Source organism: Cryptotermes secundus, unplaced genomic scaffold (genome assembly GCF_002891405.2).
Source record: "Cryptotermes secundus unplaced genomic scaffold, Csec_1.0 scaffold67, whole genome shotgun sequence".
NCBI classification, from domain to species: Eukaryota; Metazoa; Arthropoda; class Insecta; order Blattodea; family Kalotermitidae; genus Cryptotermes; species Cryptotermes secundus.
In genome coordinates, this window is record NW_019720560.1 from 928338 (window position 1) to 945249 (window position 16912).

Sequence of the window (16912 nt, forward strand, 5' to 3'; positions counted from 1 at the left end):
AGGTGTTCCTTACAACGTAAAGAAGAAAGCCCTGTGTTCGTCTGCCTTTCTGTTTGTGAACTACTGTGAGCTCTTAGATCTGTGAACTAGAGTATTGAGGGGGTGGGTTTCCCCATGCACCGCGACTGATAGTCTATTGTACATCCCCCTTTTAATTTCTACCGTCTCCATCCCCTACCGATACTGGTGCTCGCTATCAGCCCCTTTCCGCCAGCGAGGTTTCTACCCTCTACTTGGCAGCGAGTTAGTCCCTCCTCTGGCAGTGGTACCTAATACTTTAGCCCCTTTCTGCCAGCAAGGTTTCTACCCCCTACTTGGCAGTGGTATCTAATAATTAGTCCCTTTCTGTCAGCGAGGTCGTCCCTCCTCTGGCAGTGGTACCTAATACTTCCCCATCTATCGGAGGCATTGGAAACTATTTGGGCGGGAAAATTTTGGCTAATTTAGCTCAGAGGCCTCCTAGAGGCATGAGGTTCTTTTCCGTGCCGTAAATCTACGACACGGGACCCACGGCTTAAAGTCCCTCCCGGAGGACTTGTTCCCTGAATTTTTCCGCCCTTAAAAATTCCACGACCTCCGCCGGGTTTGAACCCGTGTACCTTGAGTCATGAGGTGGGAACGTTACCCCTAGACTACGGAGACCGCTTCTCCAGTACTTACTGAGGGATTATGATTTTCGGCCATATCAAACCACAGCAAAGCCTAGCTTACATGAATAGATTTCCGCGTATATTACACAAACTTTACCACCGACTTTTCATTTCGTTAACCCTCTCCTAGAGTAACCTTAAATGAAGTGTGAAGAGCGACTTTGGTAGTGTTGTCGTACGTCACTGTGTGGGTCAATTGCTACCCTTTGACACGACGCTGAAATCATGTAATGTCGATTGAATTGTGCAAGATGTCTGCGCAGACAAGAGGAAGTGGTCATGAATTGCAAATATTGTTTCTTTATCTATTTAACGACATTTTTCAATCGAATTAGCTATATATCTTCGGCTGGTAGGTTTACTGTGAAATGTGTTAAATGGGACAATAAATAACGTTATCTTTGGCCGTTTTAAGGCAGTGCCCTAAAGTTTACCTGGGAGGGACAGTAGAAAACAACGGAAAACCTCAAATCAATATGAACTGTTTCAGAATCAAGATTCAAATTTTGGTCTCCTGTACTTTTCGTTCATTGCTCTGTGATGTTCAGTGACTATTGAAGGTACTATCTGGGCGTTAGGCTGTAATAACTGAAGAAAACTATAGACAGTCTGAGACACTGGACACGGCCCCTTTCGGAATTCGAGCCGGGTAACTCCCAAATGTAAGTTCAACCTCGCAGCAGCTGTGCCAACCCGCTCGACATTGAAGCATCATCCGTTGTCTCTTTCTTGCAACGTCACAGAGTTCTGTCTACTTCCGGGAATAGACTGAATCGTTGGAGCCATACATTGCATTCCGCAGACGAGAAGGGTAGCTAATTGGCTTCGCACATTCACAATCAAGAGCCAGCTAACAGGGAAGGACATGTATTTGCAACGTACCTCGAGTCCATCCCAGCCCAAAGAAACTACTGATAATGAAAGGGAAGATAAATTCATGCTATATGTGCAGCTAGAACTGACACACAGCTTCCACACGTTTTAAGAGCTAACATTAATTTGAAGTCGAAGTGATTAACGTATACATTTGCAGAAGTCGCATAAAATAACGTTCCAGTGCTCGGAATTATTGAAATATATATTGTGACGTATAGACCCATTGCTAGGCAACGATCCGGTGAACACATTCCCGCGGAAGCGTACGAGCGCAACAATAGGCCGTCCATTGCTAGGCAACGGATCAAGCAAACGCTCCTCCCCAACAACAGAGTGTATTCTCTGTGTGGTCCGTGCCGAAAGGGACCCGTGTGGAGGAGGGATCGAATACCTCCACGGTGACCATGCGAGTCGTAGAAAGCGACGAAAAGGGAAGTCTCAAATTTGAGACAGTGAAATATGGTCGCAAGTCTCAAGGGACTCGGACCCGAGAAAGACTGCGCTGGCAAAGGCCAGCAGCATATATAAAAGACAGACCCGTCCTCTCGTCAGAGAGGGCGCCCCACAAAAACAAGACCGTAAATGTCAAACAGTAATAAATATCTGATCATAAGCCCCAGATGGGGCTCAACACCAAGACCTACTGATTGACTGACCGTCAATCGCAATGTGACTTTGACTTTGACTTTGACTTTGACCTTTGATTAGTTGCCAAGAATTGGGTCGAGTTCTGGAGATGGCAGCCGAAGGTGATTTAGAAGAGACGCCAAGAATTAATTAGGATATGCAAAGAAAATTTCATATGTAATGCAGTGACAGACTGCTATAAAATCCGTTACCAGAATACGACTAGTGAAGACGGAGGACCCAAGTGCTTGTGTACTGATGAACTGTAATGTGTGTAGATCAGCGATAGCGCTGTATTGCCTGTAGTCCAGAGTTCTGAATGTATAAGTTGCAATAAATCTAATCATCCAATCAAAATATCCGTCTGCAGTCACTAATACACGTGACAGTATATATATTTCATATTTGGACTCTTATTATTATCATCACATGATTGTTGTTATCATCGTCATGTCATGTTACAGAACACGGGAATGGTTTTACGTACCTCGCAAGACGTATCGTACGTATTTAGTTCATACTTGGCTTCACCGAGTAAGTGTTAAAGCTTGTCACTTGTATTCTGGAGATGTCTAGTTTTCGTGATCTTCCTCAGTCCCTTTTGACGAAATGTCGGAAAAGTCTTTTGCTATAGGCTATGACGGATACCTTCCAAATCAATTCCGATATATTGTGTATTTATCTCTCAGTCTTTCAACGCTGTAGGCCTATAGTCTGGAGAGCGTCGTTAAATAGACAACAAATACTTTTAGAACGTGGCTTCAGTTTGTTGTTTTTGTTAGCGTAAGATCATAAATTGGTCTTTTACACTATAAATTCAGTTTAAGAGAATTAGTGCATGCACTTCTCACGAAATGCAGTGGTTGCTTCCTGTACTGTATTATGTAGTTTCGAACTTCTCTCGATCCTAAATGATTTATGACGAGAAAACACAGACATTCATCTTCATATATTCGAGTTCGACCCAGTTTTGCTATCCACATTTACCCTGGTTTCTTCGACCAAGGTTTGTTACTGTGTTGGCCCTTGTGATGACAGTTCACCAATAATTTAACAGAATCTGTGAACTGCTACAGGAGCACAAATTGAATAGGAACATAGTTATGAATACTGGTCCACACAAGTTTGATTTATTTTTTGTTTACACTTGTTTTTGACGCGATCTTTGTGTGAAAAGAATGGAATTAACGTATATAATGGAGACATGATTATCTACCCACATGTTTCATATCCGAAGCTAATAAACTTATTTCGATAAGATTATTGTCTGGGGTTTTGTACTCAAGTTGTCGGGGGAATACACATTTTTGTTCTACTTGGTACAGTATTGTCACGCTATATGGTCGTGACTAACAATAACGGATTTGGATCGGAAGGTTGGATTTATTGATCACACGAAGGATATCATCTTCTGGGATGTGGCGCCGCGTAGGTCCTGTGTGGCTGATACCTCGCTCATGGATTTTTATACCCTGAAAATGGAGACGATAGTTCCTCCGAAACGTCGGTTTACACAATATCTACAAGGCTCCACATCCCAGAAGACGAAATCCTTCATAGTCCCCGCCTTCAAAACCTCAAATCTTACTTATCTACTTATCTCGTACTTATTGATCACTCCTTTACAATCACTCGCAATCACAATAAATTGCAGTGACCCACAATAAATCTTCAGCCGAACCCTTCTTCCTTGACCGCCGACTACTCGCTCCATTCTGATTCTGTTTTTTACTACTAATATAGTCTCGAGGCGGATCCATAGAAAACACCGCTTTCTTTATTGTTGGATTTACAGCGCCGTGCATAGCAAGGGAAGTTATTCGATTGTTGCGTGCGTATTCGTTGCCGCGGGAATGTGTTTACCTAGTCGTTGCCTAGCAATGGTTCTACAAGTCACAATATAATGCATAAGCTGTAAGTACTTTACATTAAGATCAAGTCGAACTTTCAGTCTTCTCCAGGTTGGATCACCGTCCAAGACATTGTGACATAACAAATATTTATGGACCTTCCTGGTATGTACTTCTATTTATAAAAAATGTTATACGGCGAATATTAAAAAAGAAATTCAAGGGAAACTAATGTCTTATATGTCTAGTTCTGCAACATTGGGCTTCTGTTTACACTAAAATATTTATATCTGCAAAGAAAATTACACAATATTGCATGACATATTTACAGTCTCAAAGATATATATATTTGGCATAAAGGCCCATGTTCAACGGGGGTTTGTCGGGCGCCACTTTGTATGCCGCGTGTTAACGAATAATTGATCAGCCGCGTTGTTGTGTGAGAACATCCCCACTTAAATTAATGGTTCGCTAAGACGCCACACAAAGGCCCTTGCTTTCATATAGTAGGCTTAAATAAAGTAACGTAAACGTCTTCTTTCCCCATCGCGTTGTGTCCTGCTGTTACACTGACGGAAGATAAACATACTTGAAGGTGTCAGAACAGATCAACGTTAAGATTCAATAGAACCTTCACACGACACGGAAGCTTTCTCTTGCTTGTTGAGTACAGGCGGGCTTTTCCTACTTGTCCTCTGGATTGCGCATAAGGGGAAGTGAGGAGGAGTGCAAGAATGGCAAAGAAGAAGTGGGTAGTAGTTTCAGTTGCAATGTGGGGAGCAGAGAGAGTGACGCACCGTAACTAGGGCCCTCCTATGATCCATAATCACCCTGACTAACTAACTTCATGGAGCTGAGCCCTTCTTGAGAAGCCGTCAGTTGTGCAGCTACTCAAACTCTTCCCGAAGATTCATTACCGTGTTCAGAAGAGCCCTCCACTGGTCCCTATCCTGAACCAGATCAATCCAGTCCATACCACCCTATCCTATCTCTCTAAAATCAATTTTAATATTGTCTATCCATCTACAGTTTGATCTTCCTAGTGGTCTCTTTCCTTCCGGCTTTACCACTAATATCCTATATGCATGCCTCTTCTCCATTCCTGCTACATGCCCTGCCCACCTCATCTTCGTTGACTTGTTCATTCTAATTATGTTTGCAAGGAGTACAAGTTATGAGGCTCCTCATTATGCAGTCTTCTCCAATCTTCCGTCACTTCATCCCTCTTCGCCCCACATCTTCTCCTCAGCACACTGTTCTCAGACACCCTCAGTCTATGTTTCTCCCTTAATGTCAGAGACCCATACAGAACCACACGCAGAATTATAGTTTTGTATATTTTAATGTTTATGTTTTTAGACAGCAGGCGAGAAGACGAAAGTTCTGGCCTGAATGGTAGCAAACATTACCCGAGTTCAGTCTCCTCTTAATTTCCTCATGAACGGAATTTTGATGTGTTACTATCGTTTCCATATAACTGAACTCTGCCACATTTTCAAAGGATCTGCTAGCAATCTTTATGTCATGGTTTCTCCCTGCATTCTGGTGACGAGACAGCAACATATATGCACACAACCCTTATATCAGTGAGTTCGACCGAATCTACTGTTCATTCTGTTTAGAAAGCTCAGATCAAAAAACACGGACATTATCTTGTGAGACAAACGCCTTGCTAGTAACTACATATGAGTTAAATGAAATGCAATTTGTTTCAGATGGCTTTCCTGCAGAACCGCTCTATCTCCTTGGTGGACATGTACATTGACAATACGGAGCCCTCAGAGAACGTGGGGCAGATCCACTTCAGCCTGGAGTACGACTTCCAGAACACAACGCTCATCTTGCGGATACTTACGGTGAGTCAAAGGGAGCAACGCATAACTCCTCGGCACGGACTGCAGAGAAAACACTTTCTTCTGTTGTCAAGAATGCATGTCTGAGTCTGAATCTTATGTTACGACCGACGGTCAGTAGGCCAGTCTATCTTGGAATAAAGCTCCCATCTGGAGCTTACGACCAGATTTTTGTTGCTGTCGGACAGTTCTGGGTTTGTTGATGTGGGGCGCTCTCTCTGACGGAAGGACGGGTCTGTCGTTTACAAACTGTTGCTGGTTCTCACCGGCGCAGTCATTCTCGGGTCCGAGTCCCATGGGGCTCAATACCATATTCTAGTGTCTCAGATTCGAGATTTCCATTTTCGTCCCCGCCTACGACTCGCATTGCCTACGGTGGAGGTATCCGACCCCTACTTACACGCATTAAGAATGCATGTTTATTGGCCCGTTACGTAGCAATGGATATATGCGAGCCACATAGAAAATCCCTCTTGCGACACTGGTTCTATTGTTGTATGCACGTATTTCGGCCGTTGCCTAGAAAAGGGTCTACATGTCACAGCATTTAAAATATTCTTTTGTAAGTGAAGTTTGTTTCAAAATTGCTTGGGTTTCTTGCAAGGAAAAAAGTAAAGCCATCCCTGTTAACAGGCCGTAGAGGCCTATAGGGTTGTGAGGCGTCGAGGCGCCCACATTTTCTAGACACTCGGCTCACAGATGGCGGCGAGGTAGACCTTACTCGCCGGGGCCATATTGCGGCTGCAAGGATTAGGTCAAATGAAAGAACACACCTCATCGGGATTCGATCCCGCTACTTCCCGGATTGTAGCATAGTGCCTCAACCAACTACACTACCGCGTGCCCCCTTGTTGCAAGGAAACATGGACTGTATAGCTGAACGAGGGAACACATGCGACCCTGGGTCAAATTGTCTCGTGTCTCAGACTGAATTGTCTCATGTATGGCCATGGAGACACAAAAGGTGCACAGAGATGCGGAACGCTTTACCATTGGGCTCAGTTGTGGACTCACGTGCAACTGTTAGCCTGAAAACCTGAAACTAATTTAACCCGCTTCTTCGCGCACTTTCCCTAGATCATTTTCATTGGCCGTCAGGAATTACGCAGAGGCCTTACCTCCACACCAGAAAGTTTCGCATGGTTTCCTGCAGTCTTCCTGTTGCAGTGTCACACCTCCACAAACAGTACAGCCATATTGCCCTTATTTCATTTGATGAGGGATTTTCAGAATGTCAGCATGCGTCAAGCTGGATGTTAGAAATCGTGTTTGTACTTTGAAGGCTGTTTACTGCGTTTAATCCGAAGAGCACACACCTTCTCTCCGTGGTCGGCTCCACTTGCTGTAGTGCAGCTAATAATTTGTTATAACTCTCATTTCTCAAAATTATATTTTATATACATCGTTTTTAATCTTCCAGATTGTAGGAATCCCTGAGTATTTCACTGTATCTCCTCCAGAAGCCTTTGTTAGTAAGCTCAGACGCAGTCGCGACAGAGACAAGACTGTACGTGCTTGTACAAACATCACTATTCACTGTACAACGTTTTGTGCAACAATTGCCGTTGCGGTGAAAAATAAACGCAATTTGATTGCATTCAATTCTTGCAGGAAACTTCAATCAACTCCATCCATTGACAAAGCCATTGTACGGCAGTCCATGTTGTGCAAAGTATAAAGCCTTTTGGATACCGTAAGCCCTACAATAAATGAACTAACCAACTGCATTCTTGAGAAGCCCCGAATGCTCAGCTATCCAAGAATTTCCTAACACTTTACGTAACCCAATGGTTCATTACCGTATTCACAAAATGCCGTCTCTCGTCCCTGTCCTCAGCCAGAACAATCTAGACCATACCACCCCTTCCCATCTCTGTAAGATCCATTTTAATATTATTCGCTCACCCATAGCTAAGTTCTCCTAGTAGAATCTTTCCTTCGGGTTTCCCATCAAAATCCTATTCTTCTTGTCCCCCATGTGTGCTACATGCTATGCCCATCTCATCCTCCTTGCCTCGGTCCTTCTAATTATATTTGACAAATATTACAAGTTATGGAGTTCCTCAATATGTAGTTTTCACATCTCCTACCATTTCATCCCTCTTCGGTCCAAATATTTTCCTCAACACCCTGTTCTCAAACGCCCTCAATTTATGTTCCTCCCTTAATGCCAGAGACCAAGTTTCACACCCATAAAGAACCACAGGCAAAATTATAGTTTTGTACGTGTATATTCTAAGTTTTATATTTTTGGACAGCAGACGAGAAGACAAAAGCTTCTGGACTGAATGGTAGCAATCATTACCAGAATTTAAAAAGGAACAGTTGTCCCCGTGCTTAATTAATTAAGCTCCACGCCATAAAGACATATGGGGGGAGTGGAGGTATAGCGCAACCATTCCTGATCTCGGCACTAGATGGAAGTGAATGGTCAGCCTCACGTCCCGGCCGCTTTACCCCCGGGGGAATTTTCCCCGGTACCCATTGGATAGGAGGCTGGATGGGCCCCAGAGTCGGTCTGGACGCTTTGGGGAAGAAAATGATCTTGCCCCCCTCGGAATTTTACGCGAATTTAATGTGATATTAATTTCCTCATTAATCAGATTTTGGTTTTGTTGCTGTTCTCATATATTGGGACTTTTGCCACACTTTCAAAGAATTTATTGGTTATCTTAATGGTTTGTCCTCCACGCCGAATGCAATATTCGCTCTACGGCACCATACTTCGGTCCTGTGACATTAGGTAGGCATATACCTCGGATATTTCTGAGTTGAAATTTCCCCATTTTATTTTGCGAGATTGCAGGAAATAGCATGCAATGTGATTACAGTGGCTTTCAACGAGAATTTGCCAAAGTACCACAAAATTTCACTTAGAAATTAGTGCAGAGGCATTTCATGCTTAATGTAATTAAAAATTCTCTATATACGAGACCGTTCATGATTGCGGCATAAAAACCGCGAGCATAATGATAATAATAATAATAATAATAATAATAATAATAATAATAATAATAATAATAATAATAATAAAAATAGTAAAGCTGAAAGTTTATTGAGAATGAAAGCACTTATTCATAAGATCGTTCAAATTCGGAAAATCTGGCGAGTGCAGGCGGTTGTAGTCAGGTCGCAATTATGTACGTGTATTTCATTTTGGATTTTACTGCTTTCTTTGTCCTTTACTTGTCAGGATGTATAACTCTTCTGTAGTTAGGATCTTTGATAAAGCCGCTCACAAATTCTACGTATTTACTACTCCTTATTGGATTCTTGTCGCGTACATTGATTTAAATTATGAGAATTATGCCCTAATCGTTGGCTGCAATGCGTAAAATAATTTATCTCTCAGGCGTGTTTCTGTATTCATGTCGTGTGTACAGTCATGTAATGTTCATAACTTTGTAACATAATTACATTCGTAGAGCTGAGCATATCTGTTACGTAAAGCATCTGCAGTTTGATAACATTGGTACTGCAGTCAGAATGTATACAGTAACAGACGGGTCTGTAATTAAACCTGCTTTTATGCAAAATGCTGGTGTGGTGATAGGCAAATGTAGTTACGCGTAGAGATCAGTAGACCTCACGTACATAACGAAGCATGCATGTCGTGAAAGAGCAGGACGGGAATCGAAATTAGGACCCTTAGTTAAGAGTGCATTAACCTGTCCCCCTTTCTTCCTGTAGTTTCATTATAACTTGTTCAGTGATCACTAACCAGAAAAAATTATCCTTTTTTAAAGTCATAAATTGTTTAATTCATTTATGTTAATCCGTCAGCACAACAGGCAGTATGGACATAGCATATATTTACCGTTTCTTAAAACATTATTTTTTTCTTATTGCTAGTGGGGCGGGACTAGTTAGTTATTTAGTTATTTAGAGAGGGTGGGTTTCCCCATGCACCGCGACCAGTTTGATCTATTGTGCTTCCCTCTATGATATCTACCAGTCTCTATGCCCTACCGATAAATGTTGCGTACCATCAGTCCCGCCGAGCAAGCGAGTTCGGCCACTTGCTTAGCAGTGTCTATAATGCTTCCCCCATCTATCGGAGGCGTTAGAGACTATTGTTGGGCGGGAAACGTCCTGGAATTTGGCTCAGTGATCCCCTTTGGGGATATGAGGTTCTTTTACGTGCCGTAAAGTTACGACACGGGACCCACAGCTTAAAGTCCCTCCCGGAGGACTTGTTCCTGAATTTTTCCGCCCTTAAAAATTNCCGCAGCGGTGGGAAGCCAGCGACTAACCGCTTGAGCTATGGCGCGGCCCCTTTCTGAAAATTTATTTTGCCTCATTAGCCATGATCAGGTATTTAACTCTAACGTTCCCTGCATACCTGATGATGGCTTAATGAGCCGAAGTGTGTTGTAAGAAACGGTAAATGCATGCTATGTCAATACTGCCTGTTGTGGCGACGGGATAACACAAAGAATTTTCACGCACAAAATATGAAGATAACGCTATAATATTTGTGATATTTAAGGTTCAGTGGCTGATTGTGTCAATAGTTGTCGCGTGTAAGGGGTAGGCGTGACGAATAATTTCGGGTCTTAAATTTGATTATTGGATTTATTGGACGTCCGTATTACAGTTGCACTTGATTGTAACAGCTCATACATTGAACTCCTTCCGAATGGCGTATGAAGTCTCTCTATGAAGACTCTCACTAGTATCGGACTGGTCTCTGGTCTCTCAAATTCTGGATCTCTGCTCCCTATTTATAACTGTTAGACGGTCCTCATAGAAGATACGCAGTAGTGTATGCTGCAAGCCAGAGGGTCGCGGATTCGAGTCCCGATGAGGTGTATTTTTTCAATTTACCTAATCCTTCCAGCCGCACTACGGTCCTGGGGTCGACTCAGCCTCTAACAGAAATGAGTACCAAGAACATTTCTGGGGATAAAGGGCTGCCGGCGCGTAAGGCTGACATCACCGCCATCTGTGAGCCAATTATCTAGAAAATGTGGGAGCCTCGACATCTCAAATCCACATGGGCCTCCATGGCCTGTTTACATGGATAGCTTTATAATTCGCTTAGGGGGGTGGAGTCCAATTGGGTCCACTCGGCACGGCGGCCACTGATTTGCCTATTGTAGCCTGCCCCGGGTGATTATGATGATGGAGAATTTGGTGGAATGAAGATCGGCAAGGGAAACCGAAATACTCGGAGAAAACCCGCCCAACGCCACTTTGTCCACTAAAAATCCCACTTGACCAGACCCTGGATCGAACCCGGGCCGCCGCGGTAGGAAACCAGCGACTAACCGCTTGCGCTATGGCGCGGCCACTAGCTTTATGATAGAGCTATTTCAGGATCTCGTAATCTTGTATTTGTAGAATTTCAGAATACATTTCTACAACCGAATGGCATACAGGGACCTAAGTTTCAGAACGTGAAAGTGTAAATTATTACCTCAGATTTCATAATGACTGTATATATGAGTTTAATGCTGATTTTAGTTTATCTCCTTTTGAAATACGTTGCCGGTTGCAAGTAAACCTGAAGAGATAGGCATGGCGGTGCTTGTGCCAGCCCGGTCCGTTGACTTTATCTGTACAACATGAAACATTATACAGCTTCTTCCAAATGTCATTACATTCACAGAACATGAGCAGAAGTGAACACAGCCGTATCTGCAACAGACGTTGCCGGCCCATTGCAAATATGACTCCAATTCTCTGAACATGGAGCCAGCTCTAGGGCCTGCACGGCTGGTTTTATTGGATCATAATGGAGGATTTGATGTTAAAACGGCTTATGTTCAGTAGAGTGATACGTAATTTCAGAGCTGACCGCGCGGTGAAATGAGAGGATGATGTGATTAGAAACGGCGCAAGCGGTTTTGCAGTTTTAAAGCGAGACGTGGCCGAGAGATTCCCAAGGTCTGCCGGACGCGTTACGTATATAATCTTATTACTGGTGCTGAACGGGAATTTGCAGCTGTGTAACGCTCGCTGCTCTCAACTTCCATTTACTGCACGTACAAATTTGTTCTTTGACATAACCAGATACCTCACAGGATCAATGCATTTTTTACTAAGCTAATGAAGTGTGGTTGAGCAAGTTGGGTCAAGCGGCAAAGGCTTGGTTCGAATCTAGGCTCGTACACCGACTAAGTGAGTGACAGCATCTGTAGCAAAACCGTACACATATTAAGATAAGGAAGAAGGCAAATATTGCACAGCATAGAAACATAAATTAATTATGTGCCTTTATAGTTCCTTATCTGTACACCATAATGCCAATGACGGTGGCCTCACGGTCTCAGGCATGAAATACGTATCTTCGCCCGCCCGAAAGTTGGGATCGTGGGTTCGAATCCCCCTTAAGGTATGAATGTTTGCGTTTATTCTCCGTTTGTGTTGGTTTATGTAGGTAGCGGCCTTGCGTGGGGCAGATCCCCAGTCCAAGGAGTCTTACCGACTGTCTAAGGGCGGGTACTCACTGGAACGCTGCAACGTGCAACGCAACGGTTGCTGCAACCACGTATGATGTGTACGTTCACCGAACCTAAACTCGAACACATGCAGATCATAGTACCTAAACCCATCTGAACGGCGTACTTCATAAATCCATTCAGTCAGTCTGTATGTCTACATGTGTATCCCCCTATCGTTGCTAGGCAACTGCTCGATAAAAGCTTCACCGCGCCAACAAATACACACGCAACAATAGAATAATTTGTTGGAGATGTAAATTTCTATACCTTCCATGTCGTATCAAAAAAAAGTAGGCGATTGGTTCCTCCCAGAACTTCTTGTTTAGAAATATGGTAACAGATTGTGAAGTTGGGACAGAAAGTCTGTCTTCTGGGATATAATGCCATGTAGTCCTTTAGAAGTCAGCCGACATTTCGGATTAATATGTCTCATCCATCTTCAGGGTGGAAGAATAAACCAACAAGAAACCAGCGTGAAGCAGTTAGTAATCACAGCGTTACATTTCATAAGGCAGAACTATTCGTAACCGCCGCTGTGAGAACCTCAAGTCCTACAAACTCTATTAACAGCCATTGCTGCAGACCCATCTGTAGGGGTGTGGTCATGAAAATGGAAGATCCGGGGCGGTCTGACACGCAGTTCCTGGTTCAAGGATATGTTCGTGAATCGTCATATGGGACCGCTTCTGTCTGTTAAAAGCAGAATTGTACAACAAAAAAGATCTCGAAACCCACATGGAACTACTTAAAGAGGCTCACGGTTTCATCTCAAGCCGTCGGAAATTAAATAAGCAATAATTTATGTTTGTGCCATTGCGGACCCAGAGCGGCACATGGAGGACTCTCTGAAAACCCCTGGCTCTACCAAAGTCCTGCTTGCCGTACGGGTTTCGTCAGGATTTGGAAGTTAAGCATGCGGACGAACATAAATACCAGGAGGCCTCCACGTGAGAAACGGACCTGAACACTATTTTCCCTCCCCCCGGTCTAATTCGAGAGAAAAAATAGTTCTGTTGCTTTCGCTCTGGCAGATCAAGAAGTCCATTAGACATGACTCTCTGGAAGGGTCTAGCAATTTTCCCACCTCATATCTAATTTAACGCTTAATCTCCAGACTTCCTCCGCCCAGAATCTAATAGTTCTCAAGAGGAACACCCACAGCATTCAGCTAGACATGCGCTGTAACAGATAACGGGCATTTGTGAACTAAAAACTGTGTATACGGGATTTGAGGTGTTCATGGCCGTGAAAATTCATGTTGTCTTCTCACGTATATCACAAACACTTGCCAACTTTTCTGGATGGATCTCCTATTTCCACTCTGCCCTGAAGATGAAGACACAGGTTCTGCCGAAACGCTGGTAACCGTTTGTGAGACTCGACAGAATCCTAACCCAGAAATCCACAATCGAAATTTTGTAAACAGTGTCTTGACGAAAACGTCATAAAGAGTACGTTATAACTTGAATGAGCATCCTTACTCAAGAGAAGTCCCGTGTGTTAAGAATATTGGATGTATGGTGAATGTAATGGGCTATTTTCGTACAATATTCCTTCTACATATTCGCTGCCCACATCTGTTGGCTGTCGCAGTGTTAAATTGATTTTAGCATTAACCAATCTTGCATACTTCATGTACTGCACGTTTTTAGGGTGACTATAAGGGGAATATGGATTGGTATTGGATTTATTGAAACTTACAGATTGTAACTACAAGTAACTATAGCACTAAGCGGCCTCCGTAGTCTAGGGGTAACGTTCCCACCTCATGACTCAAGGTACGCGGGTTCAAACCCGGCGGAGGTCGTGGAACAAGTCCTCCGGGAGGGACTTTAAGCCGTGGGTTCTGTGTCGTAGGTTTACGGCACGTAAAAGAACCTCATATCTCTAGGAGGCCTCTGAGCTAAATTAGGCCAAAAGTTTCAAGCTCAAATAGTTTCCAATGCCTCCGATAGATGGGGAAGTATTAGATACTACTGCCAGAGGAGGGACGACCTCGCTGACAGAAAGGGACTAACTATTATATACCACTGCCAAGTAGAGGGTAGAAACCTCGCTGGCAGAAAGGGGCTGATAGCGAGCACCAGTATAGGTAGGGGATGTAGACAGTAGAAATTAAAAGGGGGATGTACAATAGACTATCAGTCGCGGTGCATGGAGAAACCCACCCCCTCAATATTGAATCACTGAACTATAGCACTATTGCCAATTCACTCACTCTACAGTTCACTACAGGACACGTTAAGTCTTCTCAGTCTGCTGTGTTTTCACCAGTCGTTGCCTGGCGACTGATATCCGACAGCGTCCTCTGCTTACGTGCTCACTTTCGTGCCGGTTGGCGACTGTCCCAGAACTATCTCCTACACTTCTAACTGCCGTCTGAAGACTCTCGTAATCAAAGTCGCATTGCGACTGACGATCAGTCAGTAAGTCTTGATGTCAAGCCCCAATCTGGGGCTCATGACCAGATATTTATTACTGTTTAACAGTTATGGTCTTGTTTTTGTGGGGCGCCCTCTCTGACGAGAGGACTGGTCTATCTTTTGTATATGCAGCTGGCCATTGTCAGAACATTCTTTCTCGGTTCCGAGTCCCTTGGGACTCGCGACCGTGTTTCACTGTCAAAGATTTGAGACTTCCCGTCGTCGCCTCCTACGACTCGCAGTGTCACGGTGGAGGTATCCGACCCCGCCTCCACACGGGTTCCCACGTTATCCAAGCCCAAGTCGCATTGCGACTCGAAACTGGCCACACAGAGAACACCTCTTCCGACAGTTTTATTTTTGGATCACGTAGGTATCGCACGGATTTCGTAGAGAAGACCGCTTCCAGTTACTCTACTGTGGCATTTTACGGATCTGTTACGGTCATTACCTAGTAACGGTTATTGTATAGCTGCTTATTGCGCGGTTGTTGCCTAGCAATGCACCCACATGTCACAGTATATTCGTATCACCTGAACAACTTTATATCTGTGTAAGATTTGAGGTTTTCACGGCGGTGACTATGAAGAAAGCAGTCTTCTGGGATGTGGCGCCATGTAGAAGTTGTGTTAACCGACGTTTCGGAGGAGCGTATCGGCTCCATCTTCAATGTAGAAGACAAGAAAACCCCCCTTGCTTCAAGGATAATGCCCTCCATTTAACCTTGCCTCCCCTCCCCCTGTCTACCGATTCACCACTTCACTTCCTTCTCTTATACAGCTGTGTTTACTCGACTGGACTCAGTCTGTTGCACCTGCTCAAGCTGGTTCGCTCGCGGATTTCTTCTTGTCTTCTACCCTGAAGATGGAGACGATACGTTCCTCCGAAACGTCGGTTAACACCACTTATACACGGCTCCACATACCAGAAACCTGCTTTGCTCAATTTTATATCTGTAGGAACATCGTGTGTGTTCAAGTGGAATGGTCTCAGCTTCGAGTCATTGAGGGAACAGAGGAAATTCGTGTCGTTATCATTTTGACGGAAAGTGTTACTACAGAAAACCCCTCTCTAATCCGATTAGAGTTAATCCGGATCGAAATATGAACAATTAAAATTTCTGAATTGAGTACACACTTCAAAAGACACACATCATTTAGGAAGGCAGATGAGTTACTTGTCTCTTCAGACAAAACTTGAGACAGTTTCTTCAAACCTTCATTATTATATAAAAAATTGCAACTTCTGAGTCTTCTATCGATGGATAAATGTATTGTGTATTTATATTTTTTGAATAAAGGCTCTACAATGATATTTTGTTATTTATTTTCACCAGCAGTACTTATATTATTATATTATTTATATATGTTCTAAGTTTTTTAGCCTTTAGAGGTACCTTTTCTTCCATTATCCGGATTATCGAGGGCTTTCTGCACTAGTCTCCCATGCGATCGGCAATTTATAGTCGTCTGCTTCTTACAGGAGTTGTCTCAACAGAAATATTGCTATATTTTGTGATTTATCGCTATACAGAGTTTCAGGACAACCGGTTTTTATCTTCTTTCCACCTCAGAACAGTCGGTGGTCCCTGTATTGGACTTGGTGGCAGGGAATTGAGAACGTTGTCAGCAGTATAACTCCTTTTCCAGAAGCCTTCTTGGCGAGCCACAGCAAGTGGCGCGTCTGCATCGAAAAATTGTTCACAACCGCTTTTGAGCCGTGCGTTCACAGTCGCACTACAGGGAAGTGGTGTGGGGAACGTACGAGTAATATTCAGAATTTCTGGGTTTTTTGGACTTTGTCCATCGTCCGGTATTCTAGAAACTATAAAACATAACGTTTCGGAAATTGGATCTATTTCCGTCCTCAGTTGAGGGGAGAAGACACCTACTCAGTTGGGTCCCTTGGAAAGAGCTAACCTCAGTCATTGGACAACCACTGTCAGAGTCACTACAGCTATTTAATCACTTGAGACCAGGCTAAGTCGGCGGGAGATAACAAGAAAATATGCAATAAAAATTGTGATAGAGCACGCACATGCGAGGAACTAGGATAGAACAGGAGGTAGAAATTTACGATAGAAATCTAGGCAACAAAATTAAGTGCATCAGCCCCTCCTTTTCTAACCTGGTTCCACACATGTGCCTGCTCTATCGCAATTTTTATTGCCAGTTTCTTATTATACCC

The 16912-nt window shown here is 43.5% G+C and overlaps 1 protein-coding gene across 7 annotated transcripts in view; it reads left to right on the plus strand.

Moving 5' to 3' along the window:
* The window catches only part of LOC111867947 (synaptotagmin-7), a 980264-nt gene that overhangs the window by 928282 nt on the left and 35070 nt on the right, over positions 1-16912 (plus strand). For all 7 annotated transcript variants that reach the window (XR_002843428.2, XM_023858204.2, XM_023858215.2 and 4 more), the window contains one exon: positions 5719-5859. Coding sequence is in view for 6 of the 7 variants with exons in the window: in XM_023858204.2 (XP_023713972.1) it covers positions 5719-5859 (141 nt within the window). In the remaining variant the exon portion in view is untranslated. The remainder of the gene's footprint in view (positions 1-5718; positions 5860-16912) is intronic.